At 54.4% G+C, this 16216-nt stretch overlaps 4 protein-coding genes across 4 annotated transcripts; 2 read left to right on the forward strand and 2 right to left on the reverse strand.

The window, feature by feature from the left end:
- Positions 1–99: 99 nt before the first annotated feature.
- Positions 100–2112, forward strand: PODANS_1_19210 (uncharacterized protein; the record flags this gene model as incomplete). Its single annotated transcript, XM_001907349.1, has 1 exon — positions 100–2112. A coding segment is annotated over one exon (2013 nt), but the record flags the coding sequence as incomplete, so codon positions are not given.
- Positions 2113–3536: 1424 nt separating this feature from the next.
- PODANS_1_19220 (uncharacterized protein) lies at positions 3537–5301 on the reverse strand (the record flags this gene model as incomplete). Its single annotated transcript, XM_001907350.1, has 2 exons — positions 3537–5141; positions 5206–5301. 2 exons carry the CDS (start codon positions 5299–5301, stop codon positions 3537–3539), a joined length of 1701 nt encoding a protein of 566 aa, XP_001907385.1.
- A 1145-nt stretch (positions 5302–6446) lies between these two features.
- On the reverse strand, positions 6447–11190 carry PODANS_1_19230 (uncharacterized protein; the record flags this gene model as incomplete). The annotated part of the gene is made up of 3 exons (XM_001907351.1): positions 6447–7422; positions 7482–10654; positions 10720–11190. 3 exons carry the CDS (start codon positions 11188–11190, stop codon positions 6447–6449), a joined length of 4620 nt encoding a protein of 1539 aa, XP_001907386.1.
- Positions 11191–14120: 2930 nt separating this feature from the next.
- On the forward strand, positions 14121–16100 carry PODANS_1_19240 (uncharacterized protein; the record flags this gene model as incomplete). Its single annotated transcript, XM_001907352.1, has 2 exons — positions 14121–15419; positions 15474–16100. The coding sequence occupies 2 exons, from the start codon at positions 14121–14123 to the stop codon at positions 16098–16100; spliced, it is 1926 nt and encodes a 641-aa protein (XP_001907387.1).
- Between the last annotated feature and the right edge of the window lie 116 nt (positions 16101–16216).

Raw genomic sequence — 16216 nt, forward strand, 5'->3', positions numbered from 1 at the left:
GCCCCCCCCCCCCCCCTTCCCGCGTATCAACTTGTGATTGTGTCAAGGCATCCCCGTTGAGGATCAGGTGATCTGACCTTGTCAATGTGTCTCTAGAACCGGAAACGACCTGCCAACTTCTCTCCGCACGTCTCGGCCATGAACGGTGGCTTTGGAACCGGCGGGCTGGACGCTGATCAATACTCACTCGATAACAACAATTCGCAACAAAACACCATGGCACAAGCGAACAATCAGCCAGGTGTTCCATTTCCCCTGGACACCTTCCAGCTCGACAACGACCCTATTATCACCTCTGCTGGTCCTTTCCAGCCCAACTTTACCTTCTCGCCATCGACTTCGCCTATGGTTGCTCATGATCACTTCTCTGTTTACAACGGCAACACGATGCAACCAAGCTCGCTTGCTGGCGCAGACTTTTACTCGCCCCCTGGCTCTGCATATCAATCTGCAGTCTCCACCCCTCACCCACTGGCCGAGGGCGGCGAGGGGTTTTACTTTGCTTCCATGGATATGCGCCAGCGCCAGCAGCCATATCGGCCGGGCCCGTCCGGTATCAACAACACCCTCAGCCAGCAGTTCAGTTATCCGAACAGCGGCAACATGATGTTCGCCACGACGGCCTCGAGCGCCGACCCCACCTCTGCTTTCACTGCGCCGAGTAGCTTTGGTCACATCGATCCGTCAACGGTGTTCGGACAGGATCATGCTGCTCGCTCCCCCGGCGTTGGCTTGGGCCAGGATCCGCCCATGTTTTTTGGGGGCGCCGAGTCGGATGATGAGGAGGGCGGAGTGTTTGCTGACAGAAACCTGTCAATGACCATAGAAGACAGCTTCGAAAGCTCAAGCTCGTCGTTGGCGTGGGATCCCACATTGCCCGGTAACTTTAGCACGCAAGCTGCGAGATATCCCGCCGGGCCACCCCGTAAACATGTCGCGATCGGGGGCACGACGACCGAGTTTGTCGATGCGAATGGGGATTACGGTCTGGCTAGATCTCACTCTCAGTCGTTCCGCACGACCAATGGACGCCAAATCAAGATGCCCCGGACGGCATCGACACCAGGATTGGCCAACATGGCTCATTCCTTCGGACAATCGAACCCCAACTCGCCGCCGGGTGATGCCATGTTCACTGCTGGCCTCTCATCCGTAGCAGCCAGCCGGCCTTCTTCACCTCCGCCGGGATCAATGCACGGTTCTACCACGAACCTCCAGGGCGCCGGTGGCAACCAAGGGGACAGCAGTGCTCCCACCATGTGCACGAACTGCGCTACAACCACAACACCTCTCTGGCGCCGGAACCCCGAGGGCCAGCCTCTTTGCAACGCCTGCGGCCTGTTCTTGAAGCTTCATGGAGTAGTCCGTCCGCTCAGTTTGAAGACTGACGTAATCAAGAAACGCAATCGTGGATCAGGGTCCAGTTTGCCAGTCAGCGGAACCAGCACTCGATCTAAGAAGAATGCCGCTTCCAGCTCTTCTAGCAACCTGTCGGGCGCGACCGGCCGGAAGAACTCCACTCTTTCCATCACTTCCAATGCCAACCCTCCGCCCACACAAGTGAGCACACCTCCGGCTGCCCAACACCGATCGAACAGCATTCATGATGGCGAAAGTCCCGCGAGCGGCCCCGCCTCGGGGGGCAACACGGCTGGGAGCACCCCTACTAGCTATCATGGTAGCGCTGGCTCTACCAGCGGCGTGGTTGGTGGCAAGGGTGTTATTCCGATTGCCGCAGCACCACCCAAGAACACGCCTGGTCCTGGCGCTGCATCCTTGACCAGAGCCGCGACTCTTGGTTCGAAACGCCAACGTCGCCACAGCAGATCTGCTGCCGACCAGCCTTCGAGCAGCATGGACATTGATAGCCCCGAGAATTCGACAGGTTCGAACGAAGCCGCCCGATCAGTTGGATCTAGCAGCGGCTACTCCTCAGCCCATGCCACCAACAGTATGAGCTTTACCAACGGTAGCAGTTTCGGCGTGTCTCAACGCCCTCCCGGCGGATCGGGCTCTAGAGGCGCGCCCGGCAACCAGTCCTCGACCATGTTGAGCGGTAGCGGTACAGGCGGCCAGCCCCAAGAGTGGGAGTGGTTGACTATGAGTCTCTAAAAAGCCGTGCGTTTCTTCAGGCGCAGGGAATTCTTACATGGGCATTGGAACCCTTGTCAGTCTCCGATCAACCTCGAGCCTTGGTAATTGGTTATTGGCCAGCCTCCGAGTTCGGTCTGAATCGGACTTTGGAGCTTTGGTACGCGGCAGACTCTACAGGACTATCGGAATCAATATCAAAGCATGGATTTATAACCATGCTTTGTCTTTCTTTTATTTACGTTTGTCGTGGCTTCTTTTTGGTGTATTTCTTTTTGTATATGGCTTTTCTCTGATACCACGATGATTTTGACCTGGTGCTGGGCAGACAACGGGGATGGCGTGGTCGATGACGCTGGCGCGTTCGCTACGAAACAGCCTCGATGATGGTAAAGCGTCGCAACGCTCTTTAATTTCGGGAGCAAGGCGATTGGTGTGGTGGGAGTCCCTGGGTTACACTGAATAGATCGATCAGGCGTTGCGGAGACGGGTGAGGAGAGAGGGGCGAAGTTGACTGCGGGAAGAAGGCTGGCCGTGATGTTATGTTTTTGTGGCATGGCTTCGTCCGGCCCGCGTTTTCTGGTCTTTTTGGGTACTTTGTCTTTCTGATGGTGGGCTTCAGCGGTTCTTATTACACTCGACCAAGTGCCCATGGGACTGTTTCCTTTGCAGCGAAATCTACAACTGGCTGGCATATGTTAGATTTTGGTTGACGCTTTCCTTCTTTTGTCTCCCGGTGTGGTAATGGGCATCAACGTGGGCCTCTTTGCTGATGATGGGCGAAGTGGGCAGCGGGATTCTTTTTCATCATCTTTTTCCTTTCCTACAGATTCTTTGTTAGACAATCCGGGATACCCTAGTTCGAGATGAGATGGGCGGGATGGGGAGCGCGAGAGAGAGAGAAGAGACAATTTTTTGCTGGAATCCTTCGTTTTCTTCTCAGGGTAGGAAGAAGGTTGCACGCCCAGACAAACACGAGATGGATGTATGGGAGGCCACAACAATGACGATGATGGATGACAGCGGGTCAGAATAGCAGGAGAGGGCATGATGATGAATTTCTTTGCGTTGTCCACGCAGGGTTAGGTTTCTTTGCCGACCTTGTTGAAGGGAAGATTGGCAATGAAAGGGATACCTAATTTCCGACTAACAGGGAGAGGAAAGCGTGTTGTAGCAAAGTATAGCAACAGGTATAGCAAATGGTTTTATATATACATATATATATATATATATATATATGCATACAATTGGCACACGTGAATACAAAATGTCTTGGCCAGTGTGTGATGCCCGATGTGACTGGGAAATGCCATCACCCGAAACGAGCTACTCGTTTGACACTTAACTTGAAATATCATTATTATTCAGACACCTCAACACCCATTCATTATATATACCACCCCTATCTCACACCTTACCCTCCTTTTGCCTCACCCGTCACCTTCTCACATGTTCCCCATAATATTTCCCAACCCCTTCGCCAGCTTCCTCCCCCACCCCGGAGCGTACCCCATCTCCACCACCCCCCTAGCAAACCTCGAGCTCCTTTCTTGGTCGTTCACAGGATACCTCATCGCAGGCGGGATACTCGTCCTCACCCCCCCAAACCACCACCAAGCCCCAAACCGATCCTCACACACCGACTTGACATTGCACAACCCCCTCAACCCTTCCTCCCCGGCAAACCTCCCGTACCCACTGCCCGCCACCCCGCCAAAAGGTAGCTGCACCGCGTACGTAGCCCCAAAGTCGTTGACCGCGATCATTCCCGCCTTGATCTTCTTCACAATCACCGGTATTCTCGGGTCCGTCTCCGCTCCAAAAACAGAACTTCCCAGCCCGAAATCGGGAGCGTTGGCTACCGAGAGGATATCCTCCACCCTGTCGGAGGGCGTCTTCATCACCGTCATCACAGGGGCAAAACACTCCTCGTTGGCGATGGCCATGTCGGGAGTCACGTCGACCAGCAAAGTGGGAGTAAAGTAGTGACCCTTGGGGTGGTCAGGGTGGGTGTACCTCCTCCCGCCGGCCAGCAGTCTCGCCCCCTTGGAGACGGCTTCCGAGATGAGCGATTCGAGGCGGGAGAAGGAGCTGTCCGAGATCATGGCGCCCACGTCCTTGTCTTGGCCTAGGCGGAGGGATTTGACGCGAGGTTCGAGGAGGGAAACAAGTCTGTCGTAGATGCCCGGGGTGGCGATGATGCGCTCGATGCCGATGCAGTTTTGTCCCGCTGCCTGGAAGGAGCCTCGCAGCAGGGTTTCAACCACGCGGGGGACGTCACGGTCGGGCAAGGAATCGAGGATGATGGAGGCGTCTTTCCCTCCGAGTTCAGCCACCACGGGGATGAGGGCCTTCGCGGCAGAGGCGGCGACCTTGTGGCAGACGGGGCGGGAGCCGATGAAGGTTATGTGGGAGATTCCAGGGTGGGAGGTGAGATGGGAGGCGGTTTGGGGCCAGCAGACTACCGTTTGGATCAGGGAGGGGTTGTGCCCGTGTGCGACGAGAGCACCTCGCGCGATCGAGGTGAAGTAACCGGATGACCAGGCGGTTTGCTCAGAGACCTTGACGACGATGCCGTTGCCGGAGAAGAGAGCCGAGATGACGGGGCCGATGAAGTTGTGGAAGGGGTAGTTCCAGCTGACCAAGGCCGCAACAACACCGAGGGGTTCGTGGTAGACCGTGTTGCGCTTGTAGCTCATGAGAAGGTTGGTAGGGCGGCGGGAGGGGCGGAGGGCCTTTTCACCGTGCTTGATGGTCCATTCGAGCTTTTCGGCCGTGACGAGGATCTCGCCGAGCTGGGCGTCGACCATGGATTTACCGCTGTCGAGACAGGCGACGCGGCAGATCTCCTCTTGGTTGTCAAGTACATGTTGAAGCAGGGTTCTAAGAACCGCCCGGCGTTCGCGAAACGAGGTGGTGGCCCATTGCTCCTGGGCGGCCTTTGCTTGCTCAATGGCACGGTCGATAGCGTTCGAGGAGGAAGGGTTGGCGAAGCCGAGGAACTGGCCTGTAGCCGGCGCATAGCATTGAACAGCGGTAGATCCAGAGACCTGTTGAATACAAGCAATTAGTCTCCTGGTATATTCTAATATGATGCAGTGACCTCCTGCGCACCTTGATAGCTGGCTCCTCGAGAATCTCGACGTTCTCAGGAACCTTCGGCGACGGGACTCGATAGAGGATGGGCTTGTCGTTCTCCCGAACAGCCATATACCAAACAGCAAACAAAGCAATCCCAGACCAGACAATCGACCATGCGGACTCGGAGATATCAAGAGACCTGAAAGTAGTTAGCAACCAATCTTTGCGCCATCATCAATCCTCGTGGCCTACGTTTTCTCCTGTATCGCCAGGCGCAGCTGGATGAGCAAGCTCCTGGGAGCCTCCATCAGTGTCTCCGCCATTGCTGCTGATTTTTCAACTGCAATTGACCTATTCACGACACTGTCTGGAAGCTTTGGTGGTGTCGCGACTGGTTTTGTTGGGAGAGGAAGCTATGGGCACAGCTTCGGCGTGGGACGCGATGCTTGGTTGTTCCCTTCCTCACACCACTTTTTTGCGGGTCGTGCCATCTTGGCAGGGGCCCGGGCTTGGCGATGGCCCCCTGACAACCAACATCGGATTCTACAGTTTCTCATAATCACAAGTGGCAAGACATACAAAATATTCGATAGAGAGGAAGCTCTCACTAAACATTGATAATAAGGGATGTATGCAAAATTGACTCTCCGACTAACTCTATACAGCGCAGTTGAATTGTTGTATGTGTGGGTGTGTGTGTTTGTTTGTGTCGTTTTTTGAGCCCACCCTGCCCCCTTCTTCCCCAAACACAAGTACTACCACCACCACCACCACCACCACCACCACCCCCCAGCAAGTTCAAACTCCAAAAAATTGCAAATGCACCATCCAAACGCCGGCTTCATTAACCTCAGAAAACAGTAAACAACAGAAACGACCTGTGTCTCGCAAAAAAAGGAGAGTATTCTGTCTTGACCACCCACCACCACCACCACCAAAAGGCAAAGTCTTGTCTGAGTTACAACCTCCAAAAACAACCTTCCTCCCAATCAGCCCCTTCCTCTCTTTTCCATCCCCACCCTCACCATCTTCAAGCTCTAAACGGCGCGATGGGTGCGCCACACAGCTCTACGTGGCAAAAACACCCGGGATATCAAGAACAAAAAAGGAAAAAGAGAAAAATTCAAAGACACCACAGAGGTAAATCGAGGAACAGCGGAGAGAGAAAGAGCAGCGATGATGCCCTGCAACAACGCGTGTGTCGTCCCGGAACCAATATAATATACAGTCGAATTTTCAACCTCCAAGAGCAAACACGCCTCCACAACACCAAATCATTCAATGCTTTGCTTGGAGAATGCCGATAACCCCCGTTTCCTGACCGTGGTCAGGTTGAACCTCCGCTGCCCCGGCAGTCCTTGAGCCGAATGGCTCGACTCAATCCTACTGAGCCGCGCCGCCGAGGTGAAGTCGTTACTGGCCTCGAAGCTGGGACGGACCCGATCTATGGATCGCCTCACTCGGTCATACGACGGCCTGGCACGGTCTATCGAGGGCCGGCCAGGTCCGGTAATTTCTCTTTGAATGCTGTCAACCGGCTCGGCCTCAGGGAGATCCATGGACTGCCGGTTTTGCATGATGTAGTTGGTGCCATCGCTGCCGTTCTGTGCGCGTGTGTTGTGCGTGGCTGCGATGGAGGGAGGATAGATAGGCCGCCTGTCTTCGTCCACGCTCGCATATTGAGCGTGCTTAGACTTGCGGCTTCTGCCCGACATCTTGCCCGAAGAGGCTGAAGAGCCCGTAGAGGTACCCTCGAGACCCTCGGACGCGGCAGCTGCAGCGGCAACAGCCTGCGGATCATCGAACAAGCCCTGCTTGGCCTGCTCCCGAATGATGTCCACATCGTAAGGGAACGTCTGCTTCTGAATGCATTTGACCACGAGACGCGGAAGCAAGCAAATAGCCGGCGTGACAATGAAACACATCCAAAAGGTCAACTCCTGGTAAACCTGGGGGGCGGCTTGGTAGAACGTGACAGCGTAGGTACTAGCCGTGTACACTCCAGTCCAGAAGAAGATGAAGATGTCGCTGATTACTATGGCGAGCAATGTCAGCCAATCCCATCGGTAGGTGTTGATGAGAATGTAGGCATTGATCGTGAAGACGGCCGGGTGGGCAATGTAGCACCCAAGACGTGTGCGCTCTGCGATGTCCAGTCCGTTGCCGGCTGCTGTGGCCGTCAAGGTGACGAACACGAATGGGATGAAGAAACAAGCGGCGGACTGGTAGACACCATCAGCCATATATGCCCTGGTGTGAACGTTAGCTTGAGCCTCCACTGCGTCTGCGGAAAGGGGAGTGTTACTTACCAGAACTTGGTCTGTGTCCATTCCTTGCGCTCAATGCCACGTCGATAGAGCTGGGGCACCACCAACGACACAGTGTCCGACACATCCTGGTCCAACACACCCATGAGGATGACCGGCACCGAGGTGAAGAAGAGGTTGAACATTAGGATATAGGTATACTCGTAGATGTAAGCGATGTCGAAGTTGCAGTAGATTTGGAACCAGAAAATGGCAAAGGTCCAAATCATGTTCTTGTAGAAGAAGTTGCTAATCGACTCTGCCAAGCGCCGGTAGGACCATCGACCGTGAACAAGAACAAGCCTCTGCAAGAAGCGGAACTGTCCAATGGCATAATCCGAAGACATGACGGCTTGACGACCTTCGACACCAGCAATACCGACACCAACGTCGGCTTCCTGGATCATGGCCACATCGTTGGCACCATCACCAATCGACAGGGTCATGACATCGAGACCATTCTTGACCATGGCAACCACGGCGGCTTTTTGGGCGGGACTGACACGGCAGCAGAGAACTGACTTGCACTGCTTGCACAAGAGCAAGAACTTCTGCTTCAGAGCATCGCTGAGCACCCAGCGGAGGGTGAAACCGTCGATGACGAGACCGTGAGTAGCGGCCGGGGGTTCGTGGTCCTTCTTAGCCATCTTAAGCTCTTCGTCACTGCCAGTCATCTGAAACTTGGCCAAACCGTTGTCGAGTTGTTCTTCAGCGTGCGCCAGATAATCCTCTTCCGAAGACATGCCACTTTCATCCTCGTTAACCTGGATGCGAAGAAGGTCCATGTCGTTGTGCAAGAGGTTGCAAGAGAAACCGATGTTGATGGCCGTTTCGACCTTGTCGCCAGTCAGGACCCAGAGCTTGATGCCGGCATCGCCGAGAAGAGCGATGGTGTCAGGGACACCGTCCTGAAGTCTGTCTTCAATAGCCGTGCCGCCCAGCAGGGTCAAGTCACGCTCAATCTTATCAGCAACCTCCTCGAGCCTGTCCTCGCGGTTTTCCAGCGCGGTGGCGGCAAGGTCGTGCTCCTTTCGCCACTCGCGGTATTCTTCCTCGGAGAGCTCCTTTTGTGCAATGCACAAAGTACGGAGACCCTCGATGGCGAACATCTCGAGATGTTTGGCGGTTTCCTTGCGAAGTTCCTGCTGTTCTCCTTTCTTGAGACGCGAGTAAATGATGCTGTCGGCACCCTTGCAGAACAAGATGATCTTGCCGTCGGGCATCCTCACGATTGCGCTCATCCTCTTTCTGCTAGAGTTGAATTCGATGGTGTTGAGAACCGGGTAATGCCTGTCCTCGCCCATGACGTTGACGTTGATCCCATCGTTGGCGGAGCCGAGGACTGTGAAACCCATATCGCGGGCGGTTGCCACCAGGGCAGCCTCATCTGGAGATTGAGCCTTGAATTCCATCTTAGGAGGGTTGCCGGGAACCTTCTCCGCGATCACTGTGTGACAGAGAGCAAGGGCCAGCATGAAATGCGCGTTTGCCTCTTGCTGTTCCCTGCCGTTCTTACCAGCGAGATCCTCCACAAAATCAGGGGCAATGAAGGTCAAGTCCTCGTCATGCAGGTACGGGTTCTCATGGAGCGAACGAAGGCCTTCCAGGGCCCTCACCTTGGCTGCGGCGATCTCGGCCCGGATCACCTTCGCCTCGTTCTCAACGTCGATGCCCATACGCTTGTTCATGCCGGCCTGTGCCTCCGTGTAGGCCTCGCCGTAAGGTTGACCGTTGATCGTGGCTTTCTTGAACTCCATGACGTTTTGCGTGAGTGTGCCTGTCTTGTCCGAGAAAATGTATTCAATTTGACCGACGTCATCAGAGATATTCCAGGACTTGGGGATACAAGGCTGATCGATCTTATCATAGTACATTCCCATGTCGCTGTAGATGAAGTAGGCCTGTAGCGTCCGTACAATTTCGAGCGAAATGTACAGGGAAATCGGAATCAAGTTCTGGAAGACGATGACAGCAGCCCAGAATGTGATGAACCCCGTCAGTTCCGGCGTTGAGCCGATGGAGCCATATTCAAACCAAGCGAGCGAAGCATCGTCCTTGGCCCAGGTAACACCGTTCACAAAAGCAGCCACCAAGCAGATCGCCACGAGAATACCCAGATTGCAGATGACGTTGAAGTTCAGCTCGCGAGCGATGCGGGCCCGCTTACTGGGCGTGATACCTGCATTCATCATGATCTTGGTGTCGTGGCCGGTGAAGACAACGATGCCGAGAGCCCACTCAGTATTGCGCAGATTGCATCCGCGGAGAAGCATGTTGTCGATGCTGATAGGTTCCGACATCTCCCTGGGCTCCCCTTTTGGATCCCAGGGGACCTTTTGCTGCCACTTGATCGCACCATTGTACTTGTAGAGATTTGCCTGAGGCGGCTCGCTTTCAATCACGAACCGAGCTCGTTCGCAATCACGGGCATGCTTCAGAGTACGACCACATCGAAGGGCGGACCGAACTTTCAAGTTGGTTTCACCATCCAGGTTCTTGGTTTCGACGTAGCATGCACCATCGGGATCCGAAGTCGCGAGAATGATGATATCGGCCGGAAGTTCGTCGTCGTTGTAGATACGGACAAAATCGCCCACAACCAAGCTCTTCCAAGCATCCCTGTGAAACCTGGCCTTACCAGAGATCGGAACGTCTGGGTTTATCATATCACCCTTGAGCGCTTGGAGAAGAAGGCCCTCATTTTCCACGGCGGTGGAGGTGCTGGGAGCCTCTTCATGATTTCGTGGCAACGGCGATGGTACTGGCGTCATTTGAATTTCTTCTCGAGCCGAGACAAACGAGTTTCGTGACATGGGTGATGCGACCGCCTCCCAGGGTGTCGTCCTGGTCTCAATCGACATGCGCGGATCGACCGACTTCGACTTCTCCTCGGCAGCGTGTTCGTCCTTCTTCCATAACCCCTCGATGGCACGCCAGAGAGCTCCAAAGAACCGCGAAGTTGCCTTCTTTATCCTCCGCCAAAGAGAAACGTTGTCCTCCTCCACATTCACATTCTCGACCCCGAGTAACCGATGAACGGGGGCATTGTTGAGCTCATTATCCAGGATCGTCCGTCGGTAATCTTCGATGGCGTCCTTGACTGCGGTAACGCAGATAATAAAAATTAGGGGTACGGCGTTTAGTCCAGGATTAACACCACCAAAAATAGGGAAAATCTGCCACAATGTTAACGATGACACCTGAAACGTTGACCGCTCAATCGAACCCAGGGGCCACTCACAACTAGAATCACTATGAACAAGAAGAATATGTTGGCGACATTGTGAAATTGAAAGAAAAGGTTTTTAGGAATAAAGGATAATGGCGTGTACTTGGCCGTTCGGATCTTGTTTCTCGTAAACTGTCGAGCCGGCTTGCCTTCTTCGTCTTGGAGTTCGCGTGGCAACGGCTGGCCAAAATAAAGTTGTCTTGGAGCAGGGCCGCCCTCGTCGTGCGCACTCTCGCTCTGGGTATCGACCTCTTCTTCTTCTTCTGGGACAGCCTCCTCGGGCTGCTGTAGCGAACCTGCTCCTCCAGATGCCCTCTTCTTTTCCGACGCGGTCCGGTTGTGTTGTTTCCTGCCTATCAGTGATAGACGCTTCTTCGTCCCACTCTTCACCGTCATCTTCCGGGTGGCCCATCGTGTCCTCTGCATCGCTATTTCCGGCCCCAAGTTATCGTTCCCCTCTTCTGCCACTGGTGGAGAAGCCATGTCGAGGAGGGGATTCCGGGCAGCGCCCGATCAACCCACTTGCGTTCGCCAGGCTGGCCCCGTCCGGTACCGTCACTGATTCGACACCAGGGCAGTGAATACGGCCTAGGCTACCCAAAGCAACAACTCGGGTCGTATACGTGTCGTCGAGTAAAAATAATCCGGGGCCAACAAAAGGATGGCGGGACTTGGGGGGAAAAGCGCCTTTGATGCTGTGGCTCGTGCTGTTGTTTCGAAAGCCAAGCAAGCCGTCCGTCTTCCTTATGAGCCAGGCGCGTACGGTGAAAGAATTGCAATCTCCTATTCAAGTTGCGACGGCGGCGATGGCGAACAGAAAGAATCGGGGTCTTCGGGAAGCGTGGCCGAGATTGGGACCGGTGGCAGAAATTGGTGGTGCTCGTGATGGGATGGGATGGGATGGCTCGCGGGTGTCAGGGTGTAGCAGGGAGAGATTTTGATGCGCGAGGGCGAAACGGGCAGTAGAAACGTGGCGGACCGGATGAGCCGGGGTTGTTGCAGTCAGCGATAGACCGTCAAGCACCTCATGATCCAGCGGGGACGGGCTCGCAAGGAAAAGCCTGGATGTGCTGCTGGGAGGTCTGCATGAACAGGAGGGAAAAGAAAGGAGAAAAAACTTCTGCGAAACTGGACGTTCTCCAAAAGGGGACACGCTCCAGGATGGGGATGGCTGTGGATTGCGGTGCTGCACGCTGCGTTCTTCCCAGCCCAGAAGGCCACAACTGCAAAACGGGGGCTCCCGCTGGACTTCGTTAACTTCGGGGTCCCTGAATTGGTCAGCAACCCTGTCCGTAAGCTCTCATTTTACGGCGTCGCGGCACAAGGTGTGGGGCACCCAGCACACTCCAGCACACTCCAGCCCACCCCAGCCGCCCGGCTGCTGTCCAACGTGTGTAACTGCCAGCCCGTAGGGACGGTTCTATGATTTCATCTCGAGGGACTTTTGGAGGACTCTTTGTCGGCATGAATCCACGGGGTGCATATGCCTGTGCTACGCTGTACATCACTGTCAAATGTTCATCGAGTCCGAGTGCCTCCAAGCGCCTTTCTCAACCAGAGACAGGGACAAAAATCACAATGAACCATTCACCAACAGACATCTCGCACAAGGGCTCGGCAGTAAACACCGCCTTCCATGTGCTGCAACGTCCATGTGGATTAGTAAGTAAATTCAATGTGGGGCAGCGGAGACTCATAGCAAACTTCCAATTTGGGGCCTCGAAGCGGTCGACGATCCTCTGCAAGACATGGACCGTATGAGCGCCTTCAGACGTTTGGAAACACACGAAAAGTGTGTCCGTGCCAGCCGAACAAGAAGCCAAAGAGCCATGGGCATTCCAGCACATAGTGCACGTACAAGATCCTAACCTTCTGCTCAGCCTTCTATTTTGTAGTTCTACAACTATCTCGACTTTGTTTCTAGACTACTGGGCCTGCTTGCTTCAGTCTCGGCACAGTACGCCATCTCGGAGTTTGACTTTAACCCGGGGTGCCGACATCGTTGCAACTTAGATCGGCGAAGAATAGCCATTGGACGATTGGAAGCATCGAAAGCATAAAAAAACGACGCTACATACGCAGCCCGGCTGGCCAAGAAGGCGTGCACAACTCGCCTAGCGGTTTTTATCCAACTCTTTGCTCTCCGACGGCTTAGCGGACTTCGAAAATCGGCCTTTTGGGAAACCATCGCATCCGACACCAAGAGCGCAGATATTGTTGCGGCCTTGATGAATACACCGAACAGTGTGTGCTTCAGATCACGACACGGACCGAAACTGGGCATCAGACTGTTGGCAGCGCCACGCTGCCTACGAATGGCACATGGCGGGCTTTCTTCAACACCGCCACGCCTACCAGAATACCTAAATAGTTGCGCACTCACCTCACCCATCAGATCGATCACCACCTGACGGCATGCTCGGCACCGGACCCTACCCTCAGCCACTTCCTCTGGGAGCCCTCGGTCCCAAGGGTCGTCGCAAGTGAGAAAAACCGTTGCCTTGTATCACTAGCTCCCGACGATGTCATCATGATGGGACAGGACTGGTGAGACATCAACCCCTTTCAAGCTGTGCCCCAGAGGTCAGAAGTCTTCCAGCCCAATCAGTTCATGGGGCACCTCAAGGATCCGTTGTCGATGATCTCTGGATGGGGTTTCATCGCAATCCAGGACCTCAGCACCGAAACTTATGCGTGGCCTTCCGCAACCTCATGCTCACTCAACCGCCCTAAATGTGGATCAATAGGGGTCTTTTACCTGGATGGTGAGGTTTGCTCAACTGCTTTACCAGAAAATAGAGTTGGAACGGTAGCTATCCCAGAAGACACAATCCCATTGTTTCGAAACTCGGTCTCCAAGGAACAGACACGGAGTTAACCGAGCGGGCTGGCAACATGCCAGATGGCGGCCCAGCCCCCCTTTCTATCCCCGAACACGGTGAAAGTCCGAAAGGCAGACATTCTCTGGGAAACTCCGTGCCAACTGGCGGCGGTTTATCATACATACTCATCTCGCTGTAGACAGTTGACCTTACATTCGGCCAATCAAATGATTTGATTGTAGAGTATCCCGAGGCAGTCAGTGTTGTTTGAGTTTCAGCCTCTCGTGTTTCGCACCGTGTTCTACAAGGCTTGCTCACCGTCAGGATGAGATAAGGAATACGGTATGCACATATGGGGGTTTAGGCTTTCTTGTCTTGTTCCATACTGTGTAGAAGCCGAGCACAGACCAAGGGGTTCACCCATAGTTTAAGTGGAAGGCGCGAAATATGCTGTAAACGCGTCTACTGAACGCGCCTCGCCAAGGCACCCTTTCAAAGCGATGCTTCAGATTGTCTCGATTATCTCGATTATCTCGAGACACTGGAAAAGAACTCGGCCAATCAAGTAAGAGAGCGACTTCATAATTCATCATGTCGAGTAATGCCTTTATCACAAGCTTCTTTAAGCCAAAAGTGGAGGATCCATCGAGCCCTCCCCAACAATCCCAAATCGAAAAACCATCATCATCACCACCACCACAATCACCATCCCCGCCCCCACCAGCACCACCCTCAGCCCTACGCTCACTCTCTTCCTCACCGCTACCGCCTCCTTCAGCACTACGCTCATTTTCTTCGTCACTGCCACCGGTCAGGAAGCCTAGAGACAGGAATGAAGTGATCAAAGGCTCAGATGATGAAGAGGATGATTCGGACGACTCAGACGCTGATGCGTTTCCTGACCTTTTCACCTCTCTCCCTACTTCGGCCCCAGCTCCGGCCTCTACGCTGCTAGCAACTCCAAAAGCAAAGAGAATCGCTGTCGAGGCCTGCTCATCACCACTCACAATCAACACAAAGCACAGGTACGACATCAAAGCCTTGCTTGAACATGCAGAGACGGATCGAAAATTGAATGAGAGCCAGCAGCGGCTTGCTGCTGCCATAGCTCAAGGCTCCCCAACAAGGAAGGACAGGTCTTCGTTCAGCGCCAGGCCAATCACTGCCATGGAGGCTATTCTCCCGGGTCTAGACAGCAGTGAGGATGAGGCTAAGAGAGGGAGGAGACTTCTCGCTGTTAAAAGGACTGAAGCGCTGGAGGTGAGGCCGGAGTGGTATTTCTTTGAGGAAGAGACTCAGGTCGACGACGGCGCCTCTATTACGGCGAGGGCAAACTTCCCAGAAGCTAGGGCTACGGGCTCATGGTCATTTTTAGCTCAGGAAAAAGGCAGACGGGAAATATTCGAAGATGGGCTGCCTTATTACATCCAAAGCAAACAGGGCGATCTACCAGATGATATCTTCCTCTGGGTTCTGGGCGAAGTCCTTCACGAAAAGTCTAGAAAGCTCCGTGAAGAGTATGTAAGACTTCTTGGAGTCTGTCCAGCGCAGGCAGCGCGGGTCATGGATCCCGACCTTATCGTTCAGATGTTTCGAGACCTTGGAGCCTCCAAACACGCCCTCGCACCAGCTTCTCAACAAGATCAAGGCAACTGGCTAAGAAAGAACCCCTATTCCGGACGAGACTGGACCCCCTTGCAAACCGTCCTGCGCATTCTATCAAAAACCGCCCACGGCCTCTCAGTCCCCTCCCTCACCCAAGCCATGGTTATCCTCCTCCGCCTAGGAATAGACAACATCGTCCGCGACGACCCAGGCGTGGCACAAGACTTTCAGGACTGCCTTCCCCGCATAGTCCGAGCCGTCCCCCGGGAAGCCTGGAACAATTTTGTAAGGCTCCCCCCTTTCCTGTCCTCCCAGCCTACTCGCTAACCCCCCTCCCAGTGCGGCGACGTAACCGACTCCCTCTACTCCCACACCCATTCCCCAGCCCTCCGCTCCCTCGCCATCTCCTCCCTCCCCTTCACCCACCCACGCCTCAACGAACTCCGCCGCCGCCTAGCCTTAACCTTCCTCTTCAACGAACCCCAACGCGCCCGCTCCAGACCAGAAGAAACCTTCTCCATCCAGTCCGTCCTCGACCTCCTGGAGCACTCGGAGCACTTCATCATCGACAGGCACAGCAAAGAGTTTTACAACCTCCGTGCCATGTCCGAGATGGTCGCCGTCGCAGTAGCCGATGGTTGCCCCCCACAGGATGGGGCAAACGAGGCCGCTCACAGGCAGTTCAACGCCGAAGTAGACCTGCTGGCCCGCCATGTGAGGAACATGTACTCGCAGATTCCAGATGGCAGCGCGGCTCACTCGTCTAAATGGGAGGCCAAGGCGCAGCTCAAGGACTTTGAGGCGATGTTGCTGAGAGTGATCAGGACGAGGGCAAAGCCGGTGGGTCACATTTTCAGGTCCGAGGACGAGGAGGATCAGGACAAAAAGCCAGTCAACCAGAGTTCCCTGACAGAGTGGATGCTGAGGAAGAAAAATAAGGCCAAGACTGAGCCGTCGACTCCTTAGGGGAAAGTCACTGCAGGTCATAGTTCAACGATGTAGGTGTTGATGCATGGTATTTGAATTGCTTTGCTCCTCCTTGTGGTTTCGTGGAAAAGAACGCCCCCCCTGTAATATAAACA

Source organism: Podospora anserina, chromosome 1 (assembly GCF_000226545.1).
Source record: "Podospora anserina S mat+ genomic DNA chromosome 1, supercontig 4".
In the NCBI taxonomy this organism is placed as follows: Eukaryota; Fungi; Ascomycota; class Sordariomycetes; order Sordariales; family Podosporaceae; genus Podospora; species Podospora anserina.